A 13,606-nucleotide genomic window follows, 5' to 3' on the forward strand; every position below is an offset into this window, starting at 1 on the left:
TTTAAGTTGGGAGGAAAAAAAAAATAAAATTACCCTAAGACTGAGTAATTTGAGGATTGAAAGAAACAAGGCATTCTGCTGTTGCATTTGTATGGTTTTGTGGATTGCTTTTTTGGCATCCACCCAGCCTAAATATCATCTGTAAATATCACATATTTCCTTGGAGTTTGAAGGGATTTGACTTTGTTTCTGAATGTAATCGCTGTGGTGAAGATAGAAGCAATACCCTGTAAGTGGTAGATTTTCACAAGATAAACTATTATATATTACATTTGGATTTTTCCAACTTGTTTTCTATTGAATTTGGGTAAACCTTTATCGACTCATTTTTACACATGGTAGTTTAATGTCTATTCCTAGCTATATTTTACACTGTTTTTGGTTTTACCATAAGACAAGTGTTTTCTTTCTCCCATTTATGTAAATATAAATATGTCTAGCTACAGTCTCTTTCTTTATCTTGTTCACCCAACAGCCAGTACTTTGTCTACCATGAACCTTCTTTCTTTCTTGATAAGAGAGCAAGTAAAAATTCATAAAGTTTGTCCTTAATCTGGTTTAAACCAACAAACATTAATAAACAGTTTTAAAGCATATTATCATCCATGCATGTTACTTGAGAAAAAGTGTTTTTTTTTTAGTATCAGGTTAATGCATGACATTCATACCTTATATGCTCAACACATTCTGACCGTGCACTAATAACGTCCTGATAAAGGCACTGCATTTTTACCATTTTGGGAAACTAGTTGTTCTTACTATATATTTCAAGCCAATATATCAAAAGTAAACACTTGGTATAATCAATCTATATTAAGAAGTTTCACTTTTTGAATTGAATTACTGACATAAATTAGTTTTCAATTGATGGTGTATTTCACTGAGAAGTACCTGTATAGATCAAAAGTGCTGTGTGAAGAATTTTGAGGCTCCTTATGGTCTTTTTTCTATTCCAAGTGGGTCATACTTTTTGATCAATGTCTAACTTTCCCAACATTATAAACCCCTTGGTACCTGGGAACAGGGTAAGAATTGTAACACTTTTAAAGCTTAAGGAACTCTTTTCTGAGAATGTCTGCTTGTAATAATAACATGTATAGACAGCATTCCCCCCTGAGGTAAGGTGTTTCTCATCATGACCTTGTAACATGTGCCCTTATATGTAGCTTAAAATCAAATTAACACCCAAACGGCCCTGCAGCAAGAAGGTCCTGGGAATGTTTGGATTTCAAAATCACATTCCAACTATTCCTCTGAATTCATAAAAATACCAATATATATAGAGAACCATATATGTTAGCGCTAAATCTTAACAAATATTGTAACCAGCTTTTATTCCGTAATCATTTTTAAACAACTTCCCTTCCCCGGTATGACTACAGACTTCTTTAGGCTAATTGATTTAATTTGCATTTGTTTTGCACGCTGCGTCCTCATGATTGTTTTATTCGGTGTGCTTTTTGTTTTTGTTTGTCCATAAACTCAATAAACGAAGAACATAACAGAACACAGCTCTTGTTTTCATTCCTTAGTGCTAGTTTGACAATGCGGCACTCAGCGCGCCTGCGCCAGATTACAGGAAGTAACATTCTCTTGTAGCAGCCACTGATAGCTCTACTGTCAACAGAAAGGGCTTGAACACCTGCTGCCGCTCTAACAAGGTAAATATCCTGTTGCAGTAACGTCAGTAAGAACACGCTGTGTAGGTAGAAGGAGTAAGAGTCGATGTTTTTAGTCCGGCGTCGAGTGGTGTCTCGTCTGGACCCAGCCGGCGGTGTGTCGTTAGCGCACACAGTGAGGTAAGACACGGTTCAGTGAGGGAGGAACTGTAGCCTCGTAACGATCTGCTTACACTGACGGAGAGCTAGAGTCATGGACTGATGGAGGTCCCCGTCGTGTGGGTGAGGTGCAGAGGCGTAGCGTCCGATTTAAACAGAACCCGTCCTGAGACCTCCACCCTCCGTGGAAAATCCTTTCTGTAGGTCTCATGGATGCTCTGAATTAGATCTCTGTCTCAGATCGCTGAGATGACATGTGAGAACACTGATCTGAAAATGTGTCATCTTCCTGCTGCGACGGTCTCCAGTCCTGCATTTTAAAACTCTGTTCCTTGTCTAGAGATGCCTAGAAGGAGGGGGTTGTTACTGTCACAGCTATGGTGAAACACCATCGTTTACTTTAAAGATCTGATCTAAAAAAGTTTCATACAAACAATAACTTAAGATCCTTAGCACTTCCATAAAAGCAAACGTTGCTGCTCAGGGGGATTCAGGTGTTAACTCAATGATGAGGGAAGAAGTGTTCAGGATTGATCTTAGAGAAGAAAAAGTTGCTTCTCCTCCACCTAATAACAGAGTCGTCATAACTGCACCAGGAAGGATGATTTAGAGATCAGATATGTTCATGACATCTACCAGTCCCATCAAGTTCAGCCTGAGTGTGTACTGCTCAGAGAAGCTCATGACCCTCGAATCAAAAGAAAAACTAAAGTCTGGCTTATTGAGGACAGCTCCCAAGAGAAGTTTTGTCCTCTGCAAAGAATATGGCAGCATCACATAGGTTTGTAAAGTTGCATCTGAACAATCCATGAGAATTTTTAAACAGTTTTCTTTTTGCATAGAAAAGACCATAGAGCTCATACCAAATGTGAAGGACGGTGGTGGAAGGGTGATGATTTGGGCTTCCTATTAGCTAAATGGTAAATGGACTGAATATATAATGGACTTATATAGGGCTTTTCCAGTCATACAGACCACTCAAAGCGCTTTACACTAGAGCCACACTCACCCAATTGCACTCACTAACGTTCACACATTCATACACCGATACGCAGATCGGTAGGCAACTTGAGGTTAAGTGCCTTGCCCAGGGGCACATCGACATATGGCAGGAGGAAGCTGGAATCAAACCCACAACCTTCTGATTGCAAGACAACTACTCTTCCTCCTGAGCCACAGTCGCCTGCCATGTGAGCCTGGCCACCTGGAAGTCATTAAAGGTGACCATGAACTACCTTGCCTACAAATGTTCTCCAGTCTCAAATGTGAAGCCACCTGTCTGACAGATCCACCTTGATCCAAACTGGGCCATCATAAGAACAAAAAAAGTGTACACAGCAGACAAAGGATGTTTTTTCTCCCAGGGTCTTCTAGCCCCTTCACCCCAAAACTGATATTCTGTGTGTTTTATTGACATTTCTTCAGGTTTCTTCAAGCTGAAGGAGAACTGCAGATATGTATCTGAGTCTGTATCACACAACAGGTTATGTCAGAACACTTTTTTTTAGTCAGTTTAAAGCAAGGGGTTCTGCACAATAAAATATTTTACAAAACCGTAAACCAGTTCCTGGTCACCTAAGTGAAAATGTGATTGGGTGTAAAATGTCCAGTAACTATGATATAATTTCCAGCTTTGTTTCTTCTACCCGTCATAACACTTAGAGGACCTTTTGTTGTAATTAACTGCAAAAAACTTGAAGTTTTTCTTTTTGCACAAAGAAAAAAAACAGGAGAGAACAGAAGTCAAGCCAGCCCAGCAGCAACTTCCGCTTAAGTCACTGGTAGAGCACCGCTCCAGGGAGAAGGCCCAGCCTCCTGCACAGGTCGGGATGAGCTCCAGAGGGAGCGGTGGCCGATCCAACGGCACGCTACCGCAGACCAAGATCTGCCAGTTCAAACTGGTGCTGCTGGGTGACATGGCTGTGGGCAAGTCCAGCCTGGTACTCCGCTTCGTCAAGGGACAGTTTGATGAGTTCCAGGAGACGACTATAGGAGGTGAGATGCAGGGGTGCTGATCAGGAGGTGATCCTTATAAGAGCACTTGTTCACTTGTTGCTATTTTCTCCACGTTTCTCCAGCTGCGTTCTTGGCTCAGTCAGTGTGTCTAGATGACACCACAGTGAAGTTTGAAATCTGGGATACTGCAGGACAGGAGCGATACCACAGCCTGGCTCCCATGTACTACCGTGGAGCTCAGGCTGCCATTGTTGTTTTTGATATCACTAAGCCGGTATGTGGAGACAAAGAACTCATGAGGTGTTTTGTTTATGCGCTGCTCTGAGCAGAATGTGTTTAATTATACAGTCGTGCGTGAAGATTATTATTTGACCTCAAGACTGTGATGCTATGTTTTTGCAGGAGACCTTTGAGAGAGCTAAAGCCTGGGTGAAGGAGCTGCAGAGGCAGGCCAGCCCTAACATTGTTATTGCTCTGGCTGGAAACAAAGCCGACTTGGCTGAGAAGAGACTGGTAGAAAATGAGGTAACACTCTCCCAACTACCTGAAATGTTTTCCATCTTCTCTCTACATATATACATTAGGAAGACATTAGCACAGGAGGACCCATTGTTTAAACATTTTTTACACTTCCTTCCAAGACAGAGTTCACCAGGGCAGTAGGGCCAGTCCATTACTTGTACTGGTCAGTGTGGTTTCAGATTGTCCTGTTGAAAAATAGGATATCCCTGGAAAACATGGCCTTTACGCCACTGTATAGTGCCTTGCAAAAGTACACTGCTCAAAAAAATAAAGGGAACACTTAAACAACATAATATAACTCCACGTAAATGAAAGTTCTGTGAAATCAAACTGTCCACTTAGGAAGCAACACTGATTGACAATCATTTTCACAGCTGTTGTTTAAATAGAATAGACAACAGGGGGAAATCTTTGGCGATTAGCAAGACACACTCAATAAAGGAGTAGTTCTGCAGGTGGGGACCACAGACCACATCTCAGTACCTATGCTTTCTGGCTGATGTTTTGGTCGCTTTTGAATGTTGGTGGTGCTTTCACACTCGTGGTAGCATGAGACGGACTCTACAACCCACACAAGTGGCTCAGGTAGTGCAGCTCATCCAGGATGGCACATCATTGCGAGCTGTGGCAAGAAGGTTTGCTGTGTCTGTCAACGTAGTGTCCAGAGCCTGGAGGCGCTACCGGGAAACAGGCCAGTACACCAGGAGACGTGGAGGAGGCTGTAGGAGGGCAACAACCCAGCAGCCGGACCGCTACCTCCACCTTTGTGCAAGGAGGAACAGGAGGAGCACTGCCAGAGCCCTGCAAGATGACCTCCAGCAGGCCACAAATGTACATGTGTCTGAACAAACAGTTAGAAACCGACTCCATGAGGATGGTATGAGGGCCCGATGTCCACAAATGGGGGTTGTGCTCACAGTCCAACACCGTGCAGGACGCTTGGCATTTGCCAGAGAACACCAGGATTGGCAAATTCGCCATTAGCACCCTGTGCTCTTCACAGATGAAAGCAGGTTGACACTGAGCACATGTGACAGATGTGACAGAGTCTGGAGACACCGTGGAGAGAGATCTGCTGCCTGCAACATCCTTCAGCAAAACCGGTTTGGCAGTGGGTCAGTAATGGTGTGGAGTGGCATTTCTTTGGAGCGCCGCACGGCCCTCCATGTGCTCACCAGAGATAGCCTGACTGCCATTAGGTACCGAGATGAGATCCTCAGACCCCTTGTGAGACCATATGCTGGTGCGGTTGTCCCTGGGTTCCTCCTAATGCAGGACAATGCTAGACCTCATGTGGCTGGAGAGTGTCAGCACTTCCTGCAAGATGAAGACATTGAAGCTATGGACTGGCCCGCCCGTTCCCCAGACCTGAATCCGATTGAGCACATCTGGGACATCATGTCTCACTCCATCCACCAACGTCACGTTGCACCACAGACTGTCCAGGAGTTGGTGGATGCTTTAGTCCAGGTCTGGTAGGAGATCCCTCAGGAGACCATCCATCGTCTCATCAGGAGGATGTCCAGGCGTTGTAGGGAGGTCATACAGACACGTGGAGGTCACACACAATACTGAGCCTCATTTTGACTTGTTTTAAGGACATCAAAGTTGGATCAGTCTGTAGTATGTTTTTCCACTTTCATTTTGTGTGTGACTCCAAATCCAGGCCTCCATTGGTTAATAAATTTGATTTCCATTGATGATTTTTATGTAATTTTGTTGTCAACACATTCAACTTTGTACAGAACAAAGTATTCAATGAGAATATTTCATTCATTCAGATCTAGGATGTGTTATTCGATTGTTCCCTTTATTTTTTTGAGTACTGTATTTACACCCTTCTAGCAATTTCATACTTTATCATGTTTCCACCACAATCTACAGCGTATTATTAATAGGACAGACACACAGAAAGAACTTCAGACTTGTGAAGTGGAATTAGAATTAATAAGGTTTTTACATTTTTATTACAAATAAAAATCTGAAAAGTGTAGCGTGCGTATTTACTCACCCCCTCTGAGTGTTTTGATGCGTTCTATTTCTAATCACAAGTCGAAATTTCAAACCTCCGGGGACATTTCTAGTCAGTTGTACACGTACTAATTTTTTGTGTTTATAAGACTAGATGTTTCAACGCTTTTTATATGCACAAAATAAACTGTAGAACAGTGTTTATTGCTATTGTAAGACTACAGTTGCTAGCAATTCGAACAAAAACAAGCAGAAAAATGGAAAGCTACAACTCGGAGATCACGTAAACTCTGACTTCCAAGTTCCGACTTGCGAGGTTGACAGAACGCAGCATTTGTACTTTGTAGAACCACCTTTCGCTGCAATTATAACAGCAAGTCTTTAGACATATGCCTCAACCAGGTTCGCACATCGAGACATTTTATCCGTTCTTTATGAAACAGTTCAAGCGTATGGTGGAACGGTTGTAATGCTACAGCAGCGTACCACAACTAAGTCCTTTTAAAACAAATAAGTTCATGGTGAGGGGGGGATGCCCAATTCATTAAACGCCTACAATGATAAGCACCAGAAGACATCATCACTGACCAACTGTCCTTTCTGGACTTCTCTGTGTTTTGAAGGAAGCCCAGACATATGCTGAGGACACCGGCTTGCTGTTCATGGAGACATCTGCCAAGACAGCCATGAACGTCAATGAGCTTTTCTTGGCTATCGGTGAGACATTTTATGTCAGATTTGACGTGTTTGAGTTTTATTTATTTAGCTCTTTCATAAATGGTTTACTAATCTGGAATAAATACGCAGTATTTTACTAATTCAGTTACAACTGTCATTTACTCTGCTGTAGCAAAAAAGATGCCAAAAACAGACACCCAGAACCCAACACATGCAGCGCGACATCGGGGAGTGAACCTCCAGGATCCAGACGCCCACTCCACCCGAGCATGTTGTGGTGGGAACTAACCCTCCAGAACCACCCCACTGTGCATCCCCCCCCCCTCCCCCCCCTCCCCACCACAACCCCGAAATCATCACGTCGCATTGAAGCAATGTGCAGGGGTGAGCCTGATGTTGGGAAACCTGGTGTCCACTCACCTCTGAACGCTGCGTCCATCCTCCTGTCCTAGCAGACAGAAACTAAAAGGGATGGATAAGACAGAAGAATGATGCCAGATACCTGTGTCTGGGGAATACTGAGATTGAGGAGTGCAAAGTTAAAAAATATGGAAGGAAGTGGCAAGCCTTTTGTAGTATTAAGCACTAATTGTGAAATTTCTGTTTCTCCCTGCCTTGCATCAGTTTACCCCCAGTCCTGTTGCATAAAAAAGCCCAAAGTGAACAGCACATGCTTGTGATTGGACAAAAAGGAGAAAACCAACAGAAAGGGAGCTTTCTTTTTTATGGAGTTTGCTTTTGCCTCATTATGAACTGATCAAACTCTGCTGTGAATACTGCCCCATACCACTGTCCTGGAATGACCTGTCCTTCTGTCATGCGTGAACTTCGCAAACCTCCCAAAAAAATATCCATGGCAAAGTTTCTCAAATGTGTCAGCTTGGTCAAATTTCTGTTGTGATGGTTTAGACTTCATTGCCTTCCGGCTGTAATATTCCAGCCTGTCTAAATCATATCCTGTAGTCTAGACCCAAACTTAAAATTTACTACATGAGGCAAACATGCAAGCTCACTCAGAGCTAAACCTGTTTGTATCTGGCATATTTATGATGCATTGTTGAAAACTCCCTGCAGTGTAGTGCTTGAGTAATGATAAAGAAAGGCAAACCTTACCACAACACTATGACGTTGATGTGGATGGTATGTTGGGCACTAAACATCAAGCTGGAAATCTTTAAATGTCTGCAGCAGGAGACCCAAAGAGTTAAGATTTGCATCAAATACCAGACTCCTGCTGTGAGTAGACCTCTTGGTAAAGGGCTGCTTGAGTAATGGAGAGGATTTGATTGCAGATAATAGCATGGTGTGTCTGCTTCTGTGCATGTGAAAATTCTGATCTGGGGTTTGTTTGATTATGTGTAAGATGGCAGAAAAGATCTAAAATAAACCTCAAAATTAACCATGTTGCTCTGTAAGATCTTCTCTGGCCATCTTCTGATAAGTGTCCCTCCTTTGTTATTCGTCACGGTGATTTTAGATGGTTTTATGAATTAACTTATTTACAGAAGGGTGCTGTTGAAATGACTTAAGTGTGCTTGGTAGCGATCGGGCCTGGCTGAAGAAAACAGGAAAACAATTGGTGGAACACAAGAACAGAAGTGCCTACTCCCAGTTTTCTTTTTCCTTGTGTGACTTGTAGACTGTGCAGGAAAAGCACTTCCCTGACACTGGCTTGTATTTAAAACAACATGGCGCATTGTTGTTAAGCTACACTGTAATGGTTATTTGAATGGGTGTAAAAAGATCTTGTCAAGACACTGTATGTCATATGTTGTCCTTATTTTAATGAAAGTGTGTGTTGATTTTGGCAGATCACACTTGTAAACCTGAAATGGATTGTTCAAAGGACACTAATCAGTGTTATAAATCTGTTTGATTTAAACCAACAGTGGTGTCCAGTGCAATATTTTGTTTCCTTTTTTTATTTGAAACTTGAAAATGTTTGTTTTTGCATTTAGCAGATGCTTTTATCCAAAGCGTTTTACAAATAAGGATAGAACAATGCAGTAAGGATCACAGCTAACAATAAGCTACTTGGAATGAAGACCACTAGTCAGGTCCTGTCAGAGGTGACTGGGGAGACTGAATAGAAATAGCACGGAGGCAATGAGGGAAGGGCAGAAAGAGATGCTGCAGTAGAGGGAATGGGGTAGGAGATGCTCTCTGAAGAGCTGGGCCTTCAAGGGCTTCTTGAAGATAGTCTGGGATGCTACTGTTACAGCATAAAAGCTGTGTCCACACTTTAAACTGAAGGAGCTGAATGTTCAGAAATCAACCTGAAACATTAGGAGAGCAAAATGTTTGGGAAGAAATCTGTTGGAAGTATTGCAAAAGCATATCGAATAGCTGAAGGTGAAGTCTTGTACAAAGGTGTACCTTGAAATCAAGCCTTAATGTGATAAGTTGAAAATAAATCTGAATCCCCTGAAAAGCTAACATTATTGAACATAATAGCATATGCTAACTTTAGCCATTAGGAAATATTAGCATGATTACAATAGATGGCATTAGCTAATATTGTAACATCGGCATGTTATATAAGCATTTTAAGCTAGTATCATAATGGAAACTTATATACTATAATTAGCAATTATGTTATTTGCATAGTAGCCACCAATAGTTAATATCAGCTGTTATGTGAATGGTAGCTAATAGTTTAGCGTTACGTATATGCTAATGTTAGCAAGTGAACTAAAGTTAGCTGATACATTAACATCCTAACAACAGCTTCTATGCTTATGTCAGGTGATGCTCACTAGCAAATTATTAATTGCATCTTTTTTAGAGAGGGCTAGTACACATGGAACCAGAGGTTTTAATCAGGTGTAAATTAAATCATTTAGGAGTAGAATTATTCCATCTGTCAGGCTTGTTTTTAACTAAATATTACATGTAACCCAAGGTCACAGTCTTTTTCTCAGAATTTCAGCAGGTGTCACTTTGGCCAATTATTTGGATCCAAAGTGAACCAATGCTTTACATTTTTAAAGCCCAGTTATAATTAATGAATTCTAAAGGATTTTAGTTGCTGCAGTGCCCAGTTTGTAGAATCTTTTTAAGATTAAATTCTTGATTTCAACCTTATTGGGTGATTTTCACCCAATTGGTCACAGCATAGGTTCATTCAGAATTTGTCCCATTCTTTCCTCAAGAAAGTTTTTTTGTTTTTTTAACAAAAACAAAGTGTTATTCCAAACAGAGGCTTATTGTGGTAGTTTAAGATCCAAACACAAGCAGGAGGCAAAATCATGTGAAGAGTGCATGCATCTGATTGCTGAATTGGTGGAATAGGAGAGTGTAATTAACTCAATGTGCTACTGAGTCAACTGAGGAGATGAGGAAAATGCCTAAAATTATACAAAATGTACACAGGAGGGGAACAATAATTCCCCAGTCAGTTGTGGCAGATGGTCACTCACATTGAGCCTGGTTCTGCTGGGGGTTTCTTCCTTTTAAAAGAGTTTTCCTCTCCACTGTCACTACATGAATGCTCAGTATGAGGGATTGCTGCAAAGTTGATGCAAGCAACTGTCCACTGTCACTACATGCTCATCTAGGAGTAAATGCTGCAAGTCAATGACTTGATGCAATCTGCTGGATCCCTTAGATAGAAAAACTCTACGAATAATTTGAATAAAACCATGTTCTTGAATATTTACAGGCCTCCTAAGTCCAAAATGAACTTTTTCTGTGATTTTTTAGGAGCTTTTATCTGTGATGTGTTCATTATGACTGTTTAATTATCGTGGGAGACTTCAACATTCACATTGACAATCCTGAAGACAGAAGTGCAATAGATCTATGTGACAATCTTAGAAATTTTGGTTTGACTCAACATGTTAAACAACAACACAAACAGGGACATATTTGGACTTGGTCATTTCTGGGAAGAAGAAATCTCCATTGGAGAAGTGCTCCACCAGTCAGAAGTTAAAAAAGGGAGTGTCGAAAAGCTGAATGCAGGCGGCGAAAGACTGGACTCCAGGTTCACTAGACCATCTATAAAGAGACACTCCACAGATATAATTTAAAACTGAAAAACACGAGAGAATCTTTCTTCTCTGAGATCATCAGCAAAAACATTAATAATGCTTATGGATTATTTGTCATGGTCGACAGGTTAACAAACCCTCCTGTAACTGTAGCATCTGAACTCCGCTCTACCAGGGCCTGCAATAAATTTGCTAAATTCTTTACTGAAAAAACCCAAAAGATCAGAGGGGCAGTCAGCACATCCACATCAACTCCAGTACTAAGTTGTCTCCAACTAGAACTGATTTTGACAAAATTTCCCAATTTCACCAAATAAGCTACAACTTAGAAGAAATCGTACAGCAACTAAGCTCTTCTTCCTGCTGTCTCAATGTTTTACCCACAGCTTTCCTTAAGAAATCTTTGCCTGTAATAACCTCTGATTTAACACAAATAATAAACACGTCCCTTTTGTCAGGTGTTTTCCCCCAGGCCCTGAAAACAGCAATTATCAAACCTCCCCTTCATCAGCAAGATTATTGAAAAAGCTGTGTTTCAGCAGTTAAACAACTTCCTAACAATGACCAATCACTTCGATGTCTTCCAGTCAGGCTTCCGTGCTCACCACAGTACAGAGACCGCTCTTGTCAAGGTCTTCAATGACATTCGTATAAATGCAGACTGTGGAAGAACCACAGTGCTGGTATTATTGCTCCTTAGTGCAGCATTCGACACTGTTGATCACTCCATTTTATTAGAGCGCCTGGAAAACTGGGTCGGCCTTTCTGGTACAGCACTCAACTGGTTTAAATCCTACTTGAAGGACAGGGACTTTTTTGTGTCAGTAGGTAACCTTACATCAGAGAGTACAAAAATCACATGTGGTGTTCCCCAAGGATCCATCTTAGGGCCCCTCCTATTCAATATCTACATGCTCCCCCTTACTCAGATTTTAATAAACAACAACGTAATTTATCGTAACTATGCAGACGACACACAGCTATATGTTATGATGTCACCAGGTGACTATAAACCCATTCAAGCGCTGGGTAAATGCTTAGGAAAAATCAATGCATGGATGGGCCAAAATTTTCTTCAGCTGAATCAAAACAAAACTGAAGTAATAATCTTTGGACCAAAGGAAGAGCGTTTAAAAGTTAGCACACAGCTTCAGTTAATACAGCTAGAAACCACCAGTCAGGCTCGAAACCTGGGTGTAGTGATGGACTCAGACCTGAACCTTCAGAGGCACAGTAACAAGGTCGGCCTTCTATCACCTAAAGAACATCTCCAGGATTAAAGGACTAATGTCTCAGCTGGACCTTGAAAAACTAATTCATGCGTTCATCTTTAGTAGAATTGATTACTTCAACGGTGTCTTCACAGGTCTGCCTAAAAAGTGGATCAGACAGCTGCAGTTGATCCAGAATGCTGCTGTCCACGTCCTCACTAGAACTAAGAAAGTGGAGCACATCAGCCCGGTTCTAAAGTCCCTACACTGGCTCCCTGTAGCTCAGAGAATAGACTTTAAAATACTTCTGTTAGTCTATAAATCACTGAATGGCTTAGCACCAAAATACATTACTGACTTGTCAGTGTTTCAACCACCCAGACCTCTTAGGTCTTCTGGCTCAAATCTACTCTGCATACCCAAAACCAGAACTAAACATGGAGAAGCAGCTTTTAGTTCTTATGGTCCACTAATCTGGAATAGACTCCCAGAAAACTGTAAAAGCGCCAAAACCCTAAGTTGCTTTAAATCAAGATTAAAAAGTTCTTTGTTTAGAGTGGCCTTTAACTGTACTATCAAAACATTATTAGTTAGGTTTTCAGGCCAACTTTCATTTTATCAGTCATTTAATCATTTTTTTTATTTAATATCTTCATCATCTTATCATTTTAATTCTTAATTTTTATTCTCTTAATAATTTGTGTTCGTTAATTATTTCATTACCTTTATGCAACTGTAATGTACTTTCCCATTATGTCTTTTTCCTTTTTTTTTTCCATGTACAGCACTTTGAATTGTCTTGCTACTGAAATATGCTATATAAATAAACTTGCCTTGCCTCATAAACCGAATCTGACTGCACTGTTTGATAGTTGGGATTAATTGAATTGACTTTGTAAAGTGCCTTGAGATGATGTGTTGTGAATTAGCGCTATATAAAAACTGAATTGAATCGACCAGACATATGAATTGGCTCTGATTGGTCATCAGCAGGTTCAACACTATCTGAGGTTTTTACTTCATTTTCATTAAATACTTCAAAATTAGGACTTCCCACCATTTTTGGTCTGTAAACAAATCAACCAATCAAATGTACTTTGAAGCACTTTTTTACATTTATTTAATAAACAAATAAGTTAGGGACATTTGCGTTGATGCATACATGCGGGTGGTCTTATTCCTTCGTTTCCACTGGATTATAAACTATCATCTCTATCAAAGAACCTGAGGCACATTTTTTTTTCTCCTCTTGTAATTCCCAGGTGGAATGAAACAACTCCCGAGTATAAAGCTTATAAAAAGCTTAATTGGTGTTTCTCCAGTTATATGTGAATACTGGCCTTTGGTAACTGCCAACACCTACCAAGAAAAAATTAAAACCTAGGATATGACTAAAAATGTAATTTCAAACTGTGATTTCATGAAAATGATATGAAAAGAGATATTGTTTTAAATCCCAAAATTCACAGCTAGAATGTAATTAACGAGCACAACAGTG

General features: G+C 40.7%; 1 protein-coding gene across 2 annotated transcripts; it reads left to right on the forward strand.

Moving 5' to 3' along the window:
- The first annotated feature begins 1,519 nt into the window (after positions 1–1,519).
- On the forward strand, positions 1,520–8,791 carry rab5b (RAB5B, member RAS oncogene family). Of its 2 annotated transcripts, none has more exons than XM_047371549.1 (6): positions 1,520–1,661; positions 3,498–3,773; positions 3,857–4,008; positions 4,137–4,259; positions 6,851–6,944; positions 7,078–8,791. In XM_047371549.1, the coding sequence occupies exons 2-6, from the start codon at positions 3,608–3,610 to the stop codon at positions 7,191–7,193; spliced, it is 651 nt and encodes a 216-aa protein (XP_047227505.1). In that variant the 5' UTR covers positions 1,520–1,661; positions 3,498–3,607; the 3' UTR covers positions 7,194–8,791. The 2 variants fall into 2 exon arrangements, with proteins under 2 accessions (XP_047227505.1, XP_047227506.1); XM_047371550.1 differs by lacking the exon at positions 1,520–1,661 and adding an exon at positions 1,775–1,799.
- Positions 8,792–13,606: the final 4,815 nt, after the last annotated feature.

The sequence above is a fragment of the Girardinichthys multiradiatus genome, chromosome 7 (genome assembly GCF_021462225.1).
Source record: "Girardinichthys multiradiatus isolate DD_20200921_A chromosome 7, DD_fGirMul_XY1, whole genome shotgun sequence".
In the NCBI taxonomy this organism is placed as follows: Eukaryota; Metazoa; Chordata; class Actinopteri; order Cyprinodontiformes; family Goodeidae; genus Girardinichthys; species Girardinichthys multiradiatus.